The sequence below is a fragment of the Neolamprologus multifasciatus genome, chromosome 14 (genome assembly GCF_963576455.1).
Source record: "Neolamprologus multifasciatus chromosome 14, fNeoMul1.2, whole genome shotgun sequence".
Taxonomy (NCBI): domain Eukaryota; kingdom Metazoa; phylum Chordata; class Actinopteri; order Cichliformes; family Cichlidae; genus Neolamprologus; species Neolamprologus multifasciatus.
Window position 1 is genome coordinate 23,506,765 of NC_140452.1, and position 15,537 is coordinate 23,522,301.

At 42.4% G+C, this 15,537-nt stretch overlaps 1 protein-coding gene across 2 annotated transcripts in view; it reads right to left on the minus strand.

Moving 5' to 3' along the window:
- grm5b (glutamate receptor, metabotropic 5b) overlaps positions 1-15,537 on the minus strand; it is an 85,453-nt gene that overhangs the window by 13,543 nt on the left and 56,373 nt on the right. For both annotated transcript variants that reach the window (XM_085184164.1, XM_085184165.1), the window contains exons 7-15: positions 9,958-10,193; positions 9,073-9,194; positions 5,640-5,764; positions 5,379-5,547; positions 4,952-5,078; positions 2,026-2,143; positions 1,733-1,919; positions 1,400-1,558; positions 599-724 (exon numbers count right to left, since the gene is read on the minus strand). In XM_085184164.1, the coding sequence (XP_085040290.1) occupies positions 599-724; positions 1,400-1,558; positions 1,733-1,919; positions 2,026-2,143; positions 4,952-5,078; positions 5,379-5,547; positions 5,640-5,764; positions 9,073-9,194; positions 9,958-10,193 (1,369 nt within the window). The remainder of the gene's footprint in view (positions 1-598; positions 725-1,399; positions 1,559-1,732; positions 1,920-2,025; positions 2,144-4,951; positions 5,079-5,378; positions 5,548-5,639; positions 5,765-9,072; positions 9,195-9,957; positions 10,194-15,537) is intronic.

Here is a 15,537-nt window from a genome sequence, read left to right on the forward strand (position 1 = left end):
AGCAAATGTAGACGTTCTTTACAGTATATACAGCGATACACACTCTTAAAGTGAATTAGGTGAGGCATTTGGTCCTTACCCTCAGCCTCCAAAGTTAAATTGGTTTACTCAGCTGCTGTGTTTAAAACTCGGTTAATTTATTTGTTTGAAGTGCAGTGCATTTATCTTCTGTCTCTTTTTACAATTCTGCTCTCATACTCCGCAGAAAATGGATGGCCGCTGGTCATGGATAATCACAACATTGACTTTATAATTTGATTGGGGTAACATAATTTCATTTACTGCCGCCAAAAGATTTTAGAGAGACAAAACCACAGTGGCTTAATAATTTTTTTTGCATTATGACTGTGTAAACTCCTCATATGTAGAGACACTCATACAGAGTTTCTCTACGGATAACAACACACTGAACTTTTATTGCATGTCAACAGCGCTTAGAGTTTTGGATTTTAAACCACCTCTAACTGGCAGCTTTACCAGTTGTAACATCATGTTTCCGTCGTGTTCGATACTGTGTTATAGAATTAATGCAAAATTGTCACAGGTATTTTTGATATTGAAGTGGTAATGGGAAAAAGTGACAAACACTATTTCGTACCTTGAAGGCATAAAAGGTGCAGCTAAGGATAAGCAGGCCGTTGTATCCCAGCGGGGCAACCACGCCGAGGTTAGTGGTGTTGCAAATGAGGTTGACCTGGCGGATGCTGGGATAGTCGTGGATGACCTGCAGACACCAGAGGAAATGTGACATGCGTGTGATCCAAAGTGTGACAACACTGTTGCTGTCACGTCTTTAACCGTAGTAAGTCAATGTAACGTTACAGTTATGGAAGTAATTTCACTGACATTTCATGTTTATGCTGCCCACTTCTGATGCACAATATTTATTGGTTTATTGAAAAGGAGTTCAGGCATTTCAGCAGATAAGAATCAAATGTGATGATAATCAACTTTACAAATTATATGTGCTGTCAGAAAATTTTAAATTGAACAACTACAGACTTACAAGTAGATGTCTCAATATGCAGCTAGGCTACATCCATTTAGGGGTATACACTAACATTTTAAGCTTTGGTCTTGTTTGAATTCTTACTGCCTTTTATCTGCCAATCAAATCAATAATTTATTAACAGTGAAATTTCTGTTGACATTCAGATGCTCAGTGTAACACCTGAGGAAACATGTGAAACCGGTGAAGTAGTTTAACACATTTAACAGAACTCAAAATACAAAAATCCAATAAGACACTCTCCTAATTTCTAATAGGGCAAATCTGCAATCTGTTATATTTCAAACTTAACATCCTCTGCTTATTGTTTATTTTGTTTTATTTTATTAATCTTCTGGTTTCTCTCCTCCTTCTGATGATATTTTTTCTATTAAAACACACAGAGCCTACCTCTGGGGGCTCCATGAGGAAGAGAGCCACAATGATGCCCAGCTGTAGCAGTATGAGGAGGAAGGCAATGATAAGCTGAGCACAGGCAGACATGAAGCGAGGTTTCTTTGTGCAGATCTTCTTCTTGCTTCCTGCCAGGATCCGAGCAATGCGGTTTGTCTGGGGTCAGATTCCAAACATCGTCAGGACATATAGTACATACTGAATATGCTGCAATCTGCGTTCTCCGTTCCTACAGAGCACTCACTGTTATTATGCAGTCATATCAATGAAAAACACATTAACTGCACACTTTTCACAACTTGTGGACCCACCATTTCACTCAGGCCTTACCTTGGTGACAAGTGCAGAGTAGCTCATGGCAGGTGACAGGCCTATTCCCAGTCGCTGGAGGTAGCAATGGATGACGTGGGGTTTGGCTATGAGGCTAAAGGTACACAGGTATCCCAAACAGATACCTGCCAGTATTATGTAACACAGTTCCCTACTGGAAGATTTCACGACTGGAGTGTCCCGGAATCTGAATATCCACATTCATAAACACACGCAAGCAAGAATTTAAATAAACAGGAAGGAAAACAATTTCAAAAATTCAATGATTTTAAGAAATAAAAGGGATATGTTACCTAATAAAGACTGCAGTGACAAAAAATGTAGCCATTAGACCGAGGCAGGCAAATACCACAGCAGCAATGGGTTCGGGGTCTCCCCATCGAAGGTATTCCACTGGTATTGGGTCACAGCCTGGGGACGTGGGGGACATCAGTTTGTTAATGTATTTGTTCAGAAAAGATTATTCACTGATCATCAGTTTATTTGACATGTGACACACAGGAATATATATGGATAATAAGATTTAGGTAACAATGGCAAACTATTGTTCAGCCTTTACTTTATGCTCATTCTCACACTTTCTTTTTCTTATATCCAGTTTTAACCATTCTGAATAAAATTGGACTTCGGTTGCTTTCTAAAGGTCCAACAGCTCGCACAGGTCGTGGTTAGAGTTGTACATGTTAGACCTCCAGGCAAGAAACGCTTGCGAGTTATCCGTTGTGCTGAGCTTTGCCTGCAAAGTATGCAACTTTTGTATACAGATGTGGATCTGATTTAGTATAAAAAGCATGAGAAGCAAACAGGGAGGAAGGAAGGGGGTTGTTGGTGTAGGTGCCCAAATGAGATTATGACTGTTTAATTACTATCAGTATGAAATCTCTCCACTATTGAACTATGGGACCTTTATTTATCACAAATTACAGTTTTATTTTTTTTCCCTTGCACCTCCTTCCCTGCTATTTGGAATACTACTTCTAATAATACTTTACAAATACGTCTTTGTACCTCACTTTTTTCTTCTTATCCATCCTCCTGGTCTTTCTTCCTCCTTCCCTGTCATTCACCATTTCTTGTCTGTCTCCTGTTGCTCACCATTTCTTTGTAATAATCCATCCATCACTCTGCCCGCTTCTATTTCCCTGAATATCTTCCTTATCTCTCCTCATCCTCATACCTCCCACCTACTCCTGTAATTCTCTACCTCCATCTCTGTCTTCCTCATAGGCAAGGAGATAAAGTGTCATTAATTAAAGGGACAGTTCTAATTACGAGCCGTCTTAATGCTTGCTGAATTATTGGTCAGTCTAGACATACTTTAGAGGGAAGAAATGCAAATAGTCTCTTTCTAATTATCTTTCTGCCCCCTGTACATTTTATTTTTTAACCTTTGTTTCTTCCATTTTCTCTGCATGCAAACAGAGAAAAAGATCATTAAAGAAATAACTTAAGAAATCCATAAACTTTGTATTTAACATGGTTAACAAAGTTTATTAAATCAGTAATGAGATTAGGTCTAAGGGCGTAAACAAAAGCATAAATGGGAGCCAAAGGGCCAGTAAACAAACAGAGAAGCAAAGTCAGGCAGGACTTTCAGACTGAAATGACTGAAAAGCCCAAAGTGAAATATTAATGGTATGAAAACAAATTAAAATCTTTCTGAAATACAATTTAAAATAATTTAATGTATCCATATCTGTTTCTTTCTCATCTTAAGAATATTTATGATGTTATGTTTATGCTGTTAAATCTATACCTATACAGCTGTTCCACATAATAAACAAACTCAAAAACAATAACTACAGTACCTGTTTTTTCCAGTCATACAAGCTCAAGACCACCCACTAATGACAACGTAAGGTGGGTGGAAATTTAGCTCCAATTAATCTAGATGCTGGGTGGGAAATCCCAGATCAGTGTTTTTCCTCGTGGGCTTTCTCAGAGCAGTCAGGAAGCATTTGCAAAGTCAGCAATTTGATAATTAGTTAGTTCATGGAACCTGCAGGAAATGCTGCAACGCTTGACTGTAAACCAAACTGGTGCACGAAAGGAAGAGTGAAAATAAAGTTTTTCAAACAATCTCAGACTCAGACTGTGGAACATTACCAATCAGCAAAGAGGCTCAAATCCCATAGCTAATCCTCCCTTTTTCTCCTTCTTTCACTCTCCCTTGCTGCTGCTCACAATGGAGCCTCTATTCATCATCTATCCCACTTTCACCATGACTTTATTTTTTAAGTCTTTTTCCTCTCCCAGTCTTTTCTTGTTTTTGCTCCACTGCTGTCTGAAAAACTATTCCACATCCTTTCAATGGTTTTCGCTCCCACTTCTGTCCTTGTCAGCTGAGACTTTGCTTTACCTTTTCCCTCTGCTCCTTTACCTTTTTCCCCCTCCCCTTTTTATCTTTAATATTTTTTTTCCTCAGATTTCTTTTGGCCTCAAGGAGAAAGATCAAAATGTCTGCTGGTGGAACAGGGCAAGCAGTTTGTTTACACCTCATTATTACTGTTCCATATAGCCCCGTAGGGGGACACGCAGCACTTATTGTTGATGAAACGAGACACATGCATGTAGTCACACACTCTGAGCCCACATTCACGAACACTAACGAACACACGGATAACCCCAATTAAGCCTCCGTTCCTTTATCTTCTTTCTCCACTGTCAGCTTTCTGGTGATCATTTTCGCACTGATTTACTCCCTGTTTCAGTTTTTAAAGATTCTTCTGTCTCAGACAGCGAAGCTCCCTCTGAATTTTCAGCAGGTCTCAATTCATGTTTTAATCATTGAGCTTGGTGAGGAGCTAGCGTGCAGTATAATGAGAAGCTGAAAGAACAACAAGGCAATAGGCAACCTCTTCGAACGCAATGGAGAGGAAATAAATTTTCATTGCAACTGAAGTGTATTTGCATGGCAAGCCGCTCTCGTTGCAGAATAATTAAAACACGAGTGACCATGTTGGTAACAAATTAACGATATGAGAGAGAGGGAGTGGCTGGGAGGAAACGGGAGTGGAGAAGAAAAAACTAGGAGGAGGGAAGAGGAGGGTATGGTAAATGGATGCCTCTCACTTTCTCTCTCTAGGATTTCCTGTGTGATGCTAATATGTAATACACACTGACAGGCTGGATTAAGAAAAAAAAATCCATCATGTGAATATTCTTTATATCTTTTATGATCCCTGGGGTATTTCTGAGATTGCAGGTAAAGATACCGACCTGTGAGGTCATTATTAGGCCAGGAGCCCAGCTCACAGGCTTGGCAGGTATACTCATCAAACACAAATTCATTTTCTTTGCAGGGGGTGCACGTCCAGCAGCAACTCACTTCACCTTTACGGATCACCTGAAGGAGACAGAATACGCACTCACGGCATAAGCAGAGTTCAAACAAAGCCACTGTATTAATGTGAAGCTTTACTTTCAGTCATGTCACATAAATGATCTGTAGGAGGAGCAAAGAGGTCTGGTATAAAAGTAGAATACAGGCTGAGGTGAAAGAGGTGTAGGCTGGTAACGTAAACATGATACAAATCAGTTTGTGATGATAATGAAAATTCCTCAAACACTCATCATACTAATAATTTTATTATTCAGTTATTTTAATCTAATTCCGGGTCTACTGTGTGAAAATTACTCATCTTACCTTAATCTGCCCTTTGTCACAGGGGTCACTGCAGACTGACTTGATCACGCTCTCTTTGCTGGGCCAGATTTCATCATCATCTATTTTTAAGCCTCTGTTGTCCCAACTGCCGACGTTTATGTAGTCATAGTAGTCCTTCCCCATCTTTTTGAAGTTCATTATTTCATACCTGTAAACAAAAGGTGCACATTGAACAACAGTGAGAGGTTGTTTGCACTCCAAAGAGATCTATGATGTCTCTGCACAGTTTAAAGCACCTACCTGCCGGGTGAGTCTCCGTTTTCATCAAATAAGATTCCTTCCCCTGACACACCGGTGAAGTTGGTTTTCATCAAAAAGTCCAGAAGTCTAGCCCCATCAATGGGTCGCATGGCATCACACAGGCCCTTAAAACGCATAGATGGTCATGTCGCACCCAGAAAAACAGTTATGACCATCAGCTTTAACAACATAAATTTCCATAATTTTATGGAAATAAATTGTGTACAACTGGCCTTTCAATTAATTATTATTCTCAAAACATGTTCACTGTACTTTGGAAGCAACACAATGTAAAGATAAAATTTAACCAATCAGCTGTTGAGGTGAGTCGGCTCGCCACATTCTAGAAAAAGTGAGAAGGACAGCGTGGCAGTATGGTTTCCTATGCAGTGCCTATTCTATGCAAGCCAAACAGTGCAACATTTTCACAATCATCTCATAAGGTTTAGTTAAAATTAAGCCCATGTTGACATTTTTGCATTAATGAATTTTAAGTCATCCCCACAAAGTATGTAGAGGTGAAGCAGAAACGGGGGTTTGGTGCCAAAAATACAGAATCGTGCTGCTCTATACTTAAAATGGTTTACATTTAGCTTTTTTTTTTTCCTGAATTTCTAAGTAAATATGAAGTTTGACAAATACTATCAGTGTTTGGCATCATTTTAATTTACATTTTCCTGAATAAATGCAAAGTGGGGTCCAATGTCTTTTTTTTCTTCTTTTTTTTTTGTGTCCCGTTTGGATCTTTAGCCATTAGAATTGTTGTCTTAAGGCCAAGAAAGATGCCAAGCGGATTTATTTTACCAAGTGGATCATCATGGCCTTGCCATATTGGTCCATTTGATTGACCTTTATTATAATTATGAATTTATTTTATTTTCGGTTGCTACAAACGGGACAGACAGACTGGGGGATAGGACAGGGAGAAAGAATGAAAGAAAGAGAGGGAGAGAAATAAAACCAGAGGGGAGAAGAGACGGTGAGAAAGGGGGGAAGAAAGAAAGAAAAACAAACAAAACACCTGGATCACCTGTATGGAGAAAAAAAAAACAGAAGAGAAAGCAAGCAAAAAAAAGAGCAACATAATAAATACAGCACCATCACAATAAACTAGCTAGCAGTAGATACTAAATATTAAACGATATTGTGCAGCACACAAGATCGACAGCGCACAATGTGCTTTGAGGCAGCAGCCAAGAAAGGTGTAGTCCGTGTCTGTGAACACCCATGTGTACACCTGTGTGCACGCCTGTGTGGATCAGCATGCTTGTATTCCAAAGGTTTCTCCATGTAACGATCTGCTAGGGAGTGTGGGGAGCCATAGCCCCGTCCCCCAGGGTATGAAGCAGGTATGGAGGAGATCCAGGCCCCAGATATCCAGAGGCCCCAGAGTACAAGGACCCAAGGAGGACCACCAAAAGGGGGGGAACCGTGCCACCCTCCTGGGAAGAGTAGAGCCCCAAACAAGAGGTCACCCAGCAGCTACGGAGCAGAGGCCAGAGGGGGTTGCAGAGGCCAGAGGGGGTTGCAGTGGCGTGCCCGCGGGCTCTGCCAGCAGCCAGCTGTGCTAGAGAGGACCGAGCTTCAGGCCCAGAGGCCAGAGGCCTGAGGGCATCCCATCCCCCGGAAGGGGCCCAGCCGGGCCACAGGCGTCAGGCCCCGCCAATCGGCCACCAGGAGTGAGCTGGTACATACATGAGCGCCCAGCCCCAGACGACAAGGAACACCAACGTCTGAGGGCATCAGCCACCGGCAGGGAGTGTGGTGAGGGGAGATAGGCCTCCGTACTTTGGAGGGCCTGAGATGTACCCAGAGAGGTTGAGTCTAAGACCCAACCTGACATATAGACACAGACGAACAGGCGCACGCGGACACAAACGTGCATTGCCACCCCATATGCACAACCAAATACTCAGCACTCACCCAACGTGTAGACATACACAAATAGACACTGCACAGACAGCCGCACTCCCCAAACATACTCTATATCCCAGGTCCAGGTACCCCCGCCCCCAGAGGGGCAAGCCGCACCTAAACCCAGGAGATGTAACCCTTCTCTCTGGGGTGGAGGCAAGCAGACCACCTCCTTATCTGCAGTATCAGGGAGGCCCCGCATCCCAGACCCCAATCTGACGGCCAGCACCTCCTCCCAGCCCCCTGGGAGCGGGGTCCAATGTCTATTATATTTCCGTGTAAACCTCTTTAAAAAATATTTTTTTCTTGGGTTGTGATGTAGCTCCCAAGTTTGAGCAGCTGTGCCAAATTCTGAAATGCTACTGCAGGAGCCTTGGTTCAAGTATCTCCCTCCCTTCTCTCCTATCCACTTAGTGTCCTGTCAAAACTAAAGCCTAAAAAGAGCCCCAAAATAAAATCTTACAAAAAGGTCAGCTTTCCTTGTTCGGTTTCTTCCTTTCTTTGAAACATGACAGCTAGAGGCTTGCTCAAGGAAATACACTTGCTTTTTTCACCTTTTATTAGCTGCGCCTCAATTTTCAAGCAAAACATTACTTACTAAGTAGTGTGCTGAAAGTTGGAATCGTGGCATCAGAACTAAGTGATAGCGTCAGACGTCAAACTGTTATTGTAAGCAAAGAAAGACTAAGTGTGCATTAGATTATGGCTAGACCTGAGGTCTGAGAGGGGGTGTATGGCAGTGCTTTGCAGAAACTGGATTTGTCTTGTCCAGTGCACAATCAGGACATCATCGTCAGAACATCAGCACAACAAGCTTTGTTTGCTAAGAGATGAAAAAGTAACTTCATCACAGTAACACAGTGCTGTGTGTGGAGATGCAAACAGGAAATAATTAATATATTAATTAATTTTCTTTACCTGTTAGAGTATGGGATTTTTTGCACAAATCTTTAGAGCTTATATCAAATGCAAACTAGGACAGGACCTAAAATGTAACCATTTTACATCTAATTCTTACCCTCTTTCCCTAGCATTAGTCTTGCTAAGCTGGTGGTCTGTTTTGGTGAGTTTGCTGAGAGTCTCTTGTATGTAATCACCATAGAAACTGCTCGATCAGCCCAGTTTAACCTGCAGGAGTTTGTGAAAGCTCCTGTAACATGTTTTACTTTTGCAGCGGAAATAAATATATGTTTGGGGAAAACAGCTGTCACAGATAATGAGCTCAAAAAATAGTCTGAAAATAGTAAAGTAGCTGCTCCACAGGCACTGTTGAAACCCTTCAGAAATCTCAGCAAGACCTTGGAGAAGGATCTTTACTGGTGTTCCCAGACTTTTGGATACCAACTTACATAATGTGATAACAAGTCAAAAATGGGCCGCGTGGCGACTGTACCATGGCATCAATACTTAGGCTCTGTAAGTCCTGCTATTTTCCCTCTCCATCTCTTCATTACCCTCATTTTGTCTGTAGCATGTCTTAGTGTACCCCTCCTTATTCATCCACCAGAGCAGCACCTACCTTGTAACCTGGGCAGAGTGCCCGTTGCATGTTATGCAGGCCATATGCCATTGAGTAGATGGCGTTAATGACAAATCCCATCTTAGTGTCCTGTGCATATTGCTGCCGAAGTGACTCTCGCTCTGCAGAGGTGAAGGGGTAGAGTTGGGGGAAATGGACAGTTGGGTTAGTGAGGAACAGTAGGTAGAAAAAAGGCAAACATATCAGAGAACTTAATATCCCCTTTAGGTTTTATGAAAAAACTGTCCCCCCCCCCAAACATCAAAGACCGCTGTCATTCCTCTTCCTCATCAGTTACTTTCCACCTCCGTGTCTCATTTTCTTTCTGTCTCTGTCTGTGTCCTGTTCATTTGTATTTCACGTCCCATTTCATTAGAATACATGAGACACGGGTCCCTTTGATGCTACGCTCACACACTGTTTTGCCTATGAATGGGGGGGAAAGGAACAGAGAGAGAAAGACATGGGGGCGGATAGAAGCTGAAAATAAAGGGTGGGTTCACTCACAGCCACACGAGATGGCTGCAGATGAACTGGAAAGCTCTGTGCATCCATGTGATCTGTGTGTAGGTGTGTGACTGTGTGTTCACACATTCTCTTTGTTTGTTATTTGCATTAACAGCAGCCATTACAAAAACCTATCAATAGAAATGCAGATTGGTACTGTGGCCTGTTATGCACACTCAAAACAATATATGTTGTCAGCCTCTTTTCTTTCAGTATTCAAGCACAGCTGTTAATTTCTGGTGTTATCTCTTATGTGAGTAAAGGGACTTGACCAATAACAAACCTAATGTAAACTATAGTAACTCTACCATTAAAAATGTTCAAGTGCAATAACGGCAGTCTATTTTTGACTGGATTTCTATTTCTGTCTGTACTTACTGCTGCAGGTGCGGTTGTACTTGCTGTTCTCCTGGGTGTGACCTTTTAGTCGACACTGAAAACGATGCTGCCAGAACTCTGGAAACCAAGGGTTTCTGTGATTGTTTTCTGGACGAAGTTTAAGGTAGTATTCATCAAACCATTTCACGTCAGCCGACTGGAGCTTGATGGTAATCCCGCCGGCCGCTTCCTTAACATAGCCATCTGTCACATCATACCTGTCCGCCCATCCATCACTGCAGAGATACAAATAAAATGATGACTAGAATTAATTCAGTCCAATTATCTGTGCCCCACTTTTTCACATCCAAACAGGATTTAATTTTTGGGTAACAGATGTCAATAATATGAGAGAAGACCAACGTCAAACATCAAAATCAAAACAGACAAGCAAGAAGGCCCTGCAGGAACACCACAATACTGCACAAAAGCAGAGGAGGAGTTCTTGTAGAGTACAATATCTCCACATTTGGTGCATTTTTTTGTGCCAAGACAGCCAAAATGCAGCTCAAGTATGCAAGACTGCAGGAGAAATATTAGGAGAAATGAAAATAATGTCAGTAGTTGATATTATCACAATACTACCACAGAGTTATTTCCCACAATCACTTTGGAGTTTGGACAGTTTTTCATGTCATCTAATTCCATTAAATCACACAGTGAATGGCCATTTCTGCACTGCACAGTTACATCCTGATTGTTTGATTTTAAAATCCAGTGTGGTGGTGTACAGAGGCAAGTCTCACTGCCCAAAAATGTATAAATCTAACTGTATATACATGTGTTATCAAGGAAGCTTCTAATGAATCTGTTGTGGAAGTTTTTCCACTTAAATAAAGCCTGCAGACGAGCGGTGAGCGGTAGCTAGCATTCTTTTATTTCCAAGCACACACAAAGAACATACAAACAAGCTTGTGAAGCCCCTGCATGACCACGGGGCAGGGTCAGCAGAGTCTCTCTGAGCCAAAGTCAACCTCTCAGTTAAATACCTTCTCCAGGAACAAAAGGCAGTACACAGCTGTTTCACACTCCCTTGCTACTTCCCAGAGTCCTCAAGAGACAAAAGACTGGTCCTCTGGAGTTCCTGTTTTCCCCCCAACATCTTTGCTACACCCCCTACCATTTGTCTTAAGTATGAGTGTCAGACATGTTAAAACAATGAAATAATGTGATTAATACCTTAGTGAAAGAAATTCCTCTACAATCCCACCCTTTGATTCTAAAATCAAGAATCACATTAAACCAGAATTTCTTTCCTGACATTCTGCATATTACATCAACATTATTGTACACTTAAAGGAGTTTCACACTGTGTATCCACACTTCACTGTTCTCCCACCACCCTTTGTTCATCTTTAATCTTCCCCACAATCTAAGCTCTCACATGCAAATGGAAACAACAATGATACAGAGGAAAGGTCTTCTCCAGAGTGTCAAAGTACTTTGCATGGCAAAGTGAAACAGCATTAGGTGGTCATTCTCTGTCACAGTCATGGCTCCTGGCGTCTGTGCCATTACAGAGTCATAACTCCAACGCTGATCTTCCTTGCGCTGTCACTTTTGGAGCTTAGCACGCTCTCTCCATCCCTCGATTTCTGTTCCAACGCAGCTGTAGATTTAAGGCAGAGCACGTCGTACACCTTAGTTGTCTTCCTCAGCGTCAACGTCGAAACTCTTTCATTTTATTTTTAAGATTTTGCTGTTCAAAATCTCCTCGTGATAATCCTTTGGAAGCCCACTGTCGTTTGTCTGTTGTCCTGCAGATGGTCCCTGCTTCTCACTGGTCCACTTGAAGCGTTCTCTCCTAGTCACAGTTTGCATCTGCGCCTCAGTCAATCCTTCCATATCCTTCATGTCACGGTTCCTGCAATTTAAAAATGAAAACTTCCCCGGAAAAAACCCTCTTTTGCCCTATGTTAGCTTAACACAATTAGACATGCACAATAAAGTTGTGCATTGTCTCTTAAAAATTCTCAGGGCTTCTCCCCTGAAGTAGCTTTACTCCAGGCCCTGTTGTAAGGAAAAAAAAACATTAGCCAGTGGTGTGTCCTGCTGTAAATCATGTGATTAGATCATATGATTAGCCCTCTGCTGTGGAGAAAGTGATATAGATGTTAGCGCAGCGCGTCTGTATGCACACTTTCTCACAGTGACCTCTGCACTGTAAACAATACAAGGTCATGAATAACACACCGCTGGTAAATTCACAAAGACACAGAAAGTGGCAATTAAAAGGTTAAGTCAGCACCGTTCAAAAGCCCATGCAACCCATTGCTGTCACCTTTCTGCTCCTGTAAAAGAAACATACATATATACATCCACCCTTTTGTCTCTCTGGGTGGAGGTGCAATCTTGCATATTGGTGTCAAGTCAGTCAGGTTTTTGTCAGTCCAGTCAATCCCCGTGTTTATTGCTGATAGCAGAACCTCTTGTGTCGCAATAAGTTTCTACTGCCAGCAATGACGTAATTTCAAAAAGGAAAAAAAAGAATTTAGACTGGATTACCTCGCTGAATCCTTTTTGCCAGGGACTTGTTTTCTGATTGTCCCAAATAAGTGGCTTTCTCCTGAGCCCATTTTAATTTTGGAGAAGCTCACTTGCGATTGATCAACATGTTGTGTAGCGCTTTCGATTCCGATCTTGCAGGCCTGCTTGAAAAAGAGAAAATTGCCAAACAAAAAAAATCTCAGTGCACTGTTAAAAATCAAAAAATATGAAGGCCTAGTTTTAGAAGTTGTCTAAGCATACTTCCTTAGAATGATGAAAAAACAAAACTAATTGGCAGGTTCAAAGTGGTACCAAAAGAAAATGCATCAGTAAATCCCAAAAACTTTCATCCACCAGTCACACACCTCACACAACAGCAATATTCTACTAGAAAATGAGTTTTTGTTTTCCCCATGTACCCAGATGTGTGTCATGATAAGACCTCCCTCACACATCAGAAACCAGAAACTCAATAATCTATTAGTCCCCACTCATCTGACCCTCCCGCAGCATTCTGTTCACCCCTGCAATGATTCAATCATCCTTCCCCAAAAATAATACTAGTTCACTAGTCTATGTATCACTTCTTAACCTACTAAGCTAACTGGACAAGATGATGGTAACAGAAATGCTTAAAATGCTATTTGGTCTTCATGAGCTTCATTGCATGTGTGTTTGTGTTAGTAGGATTAATGCATTTTTCTGTTTGTGTTATTTTTTGTGTACCTCTCCTCTTTGCGGTGCTCCAGACACTTCTCAATTCTCCACGCAAGGCAGTCGTTTTTCCTTCCCAGTTTCCTAAACCCAAATTTCATTCCCACACTACAACAGCCTTCCTCCATGTTGTCCCCTTCTCCTTTGACTGTGGTCTCATCTCATCTCTCCCCCTTGCAGCAGTCCAGTGAGAGTCAGTTGTCTTTCAGCTTTGTCCTTTGTTTTCCACTGTGTCATTTTGCCATTTTTGCGCCGAAAGTGGCAAATGTCCAACTCAGGCAGTCTTTTCAAAAGTCCATTCACACACAGTGAAGGTGCAGCTCGTTGGAAATGCACATCCATCCATCCAGTCATGATGATGCCATTTTTCTCCTTGCTGTCGCTGTCTTGCACAGCTGCTGCTGCTGGACCTTTTCTTCACTGCTCAGGATGCTGCTGTGAGCTCTTGAGATCCATCTCGTTGTTCTGGAACTGCATTTCTTGTCTTCAGGGAGAGATTCTTGGAGCTTGTGTTCTCAGGGTGACAAACACATGGAAGTTAAGCTGTAAAACAATTTAGCCAAAGCTTGGCTTGAGTGTTTCTAATGGTGTTAACCTATAATTTTCTTCCGACTGCTGCACGTGGAAAATTGATCCAGGTCTGTTCTTCACCTGCAAGTGACACACTGAGACATTTTGATCATTCTTCTCATTGCTTAAAACAACACCTCTCCCCTCTCTGGTTCTGAATTCCCTTTTCTTAAAAACCCAGAGAGATTGTAGTTGTTCTACGTTGAAAAACACCAAACCCTCTTCCTATTTTGCTTATTTTTATCAACAATTTTGCTAATTTTGTGTGTGTCCACCCTAGGGGAGCTGGTGGCCTGCAGTACCACCTTCTCCCTCTAGTTGGAAACAACTGTTACACACATTTCTACACTCCTCTATTTTTTTTTTTTTTTTTCTTTGTTCCCCATTTCCAACATTTTGTAACCCCGTTTCTCACTGTTTTTTTTACACACACATCAACTTTTCCCACACAACCATTCTCTGCAATCTTACACACTACACATTTACTCAATTCTTACCACAGTCACATATTGAGTTTTGTCTCTGGCCGCCTGGTGGAACGTCTGCCGATCTACTGGATCTAGATCCCATTTTACTACACGAGGCGTCCCCCGTGAGGCCCTTGCCTTCTACGGACCAAGGAACGAACACCGCCACTCCGTGCACTATAGTACACAGAGATGGATCCCGACAGTGTACCCGAACCGCCGTTCCTGTGACGTACTTGGACTGAACACAGGTCTGGGCCGGCTTCTCCCCAACAACGTGCGCGAGCCACTGTCCTTGTGATGAGCCGTACCCAACACAAGCCTGGGGCCTCAAACCACCAGGTTTTCCTCCCGGAGACTCGAACTCCGGGGTCGGCCAGCGTTCTCCCCCTCGGCCAGACAAAAAACTCTCCATGACTGTATACAAGTTAGCTACAACTCACCCATCTGCAGAAGTCCCCTCAAAATCGATGATCTCGGTGGTGACTGAAACACACGGCTCCGTGACTCCTCCATTTCCTTTGCTTCAACAGCTGGTAGGACAAAGGTACCTTTTCCCTCAGGGGTGATCAGCCCGTTCACGGAACCGTTGTTCAGCGACCACACGGACCACCCTGCTCGCAGCGCCATTTTGTTGTGGAAGTTTTTCCACTTAAATAAAGCCTGCAGACGAGCGGTGAGCGGTAGCTAGCATTCTTTTATTTCCAAGCACACACAAAGAACATACAAACAAGCTTGTGAAGCCCCTGCATGACCACGGGGCAGGGTCAGCAGAGTCTCTCTGAGCCAAAGTCAACCTCTCAGTTAAATACCTTCTCCAGGAACAAAAGGCAGTACACAGCTGTTTCACACTCCCTTGCTACTTCCCAGAGTCCTCAAGAGACAAAAGACTGGTCCTCTGGAGTTCCTGTTTTCCCCCCAACATCTTTGCTACACCCCCTACCATTTGTCTTAAGTATGAGTGTCAGACATGTTAAAACAATGAAATAATGTGATTAATACCTTAGTGAAAGAAATTCCTCTACAAATCTTATACTGGTCCTTTATTTCCCCTCGTAGTTGAGCTCCTGTGTATTTATTTATTTATTTGGCCTTTTTCAGCTTTATTTGTCGGACGCAGTGAGGAGAGGCCAGGAAAGCAGGGGCAGACATGCAGCAAAGGACTGTGGGTTGCGCTCGAACCCAGGCCGGCCGCTCTTAGCTGTACGGCATGTGGCCACCCTTTTAGTGCACTGAGCTAAACTGGCACCAAGCTCTAGTGTTTTTAATGCCGAATAGAACCATGACTGACATCCTCATAGAAACTCCTCCACCATAGGCTTTTGACTTCACCAGACGCTAC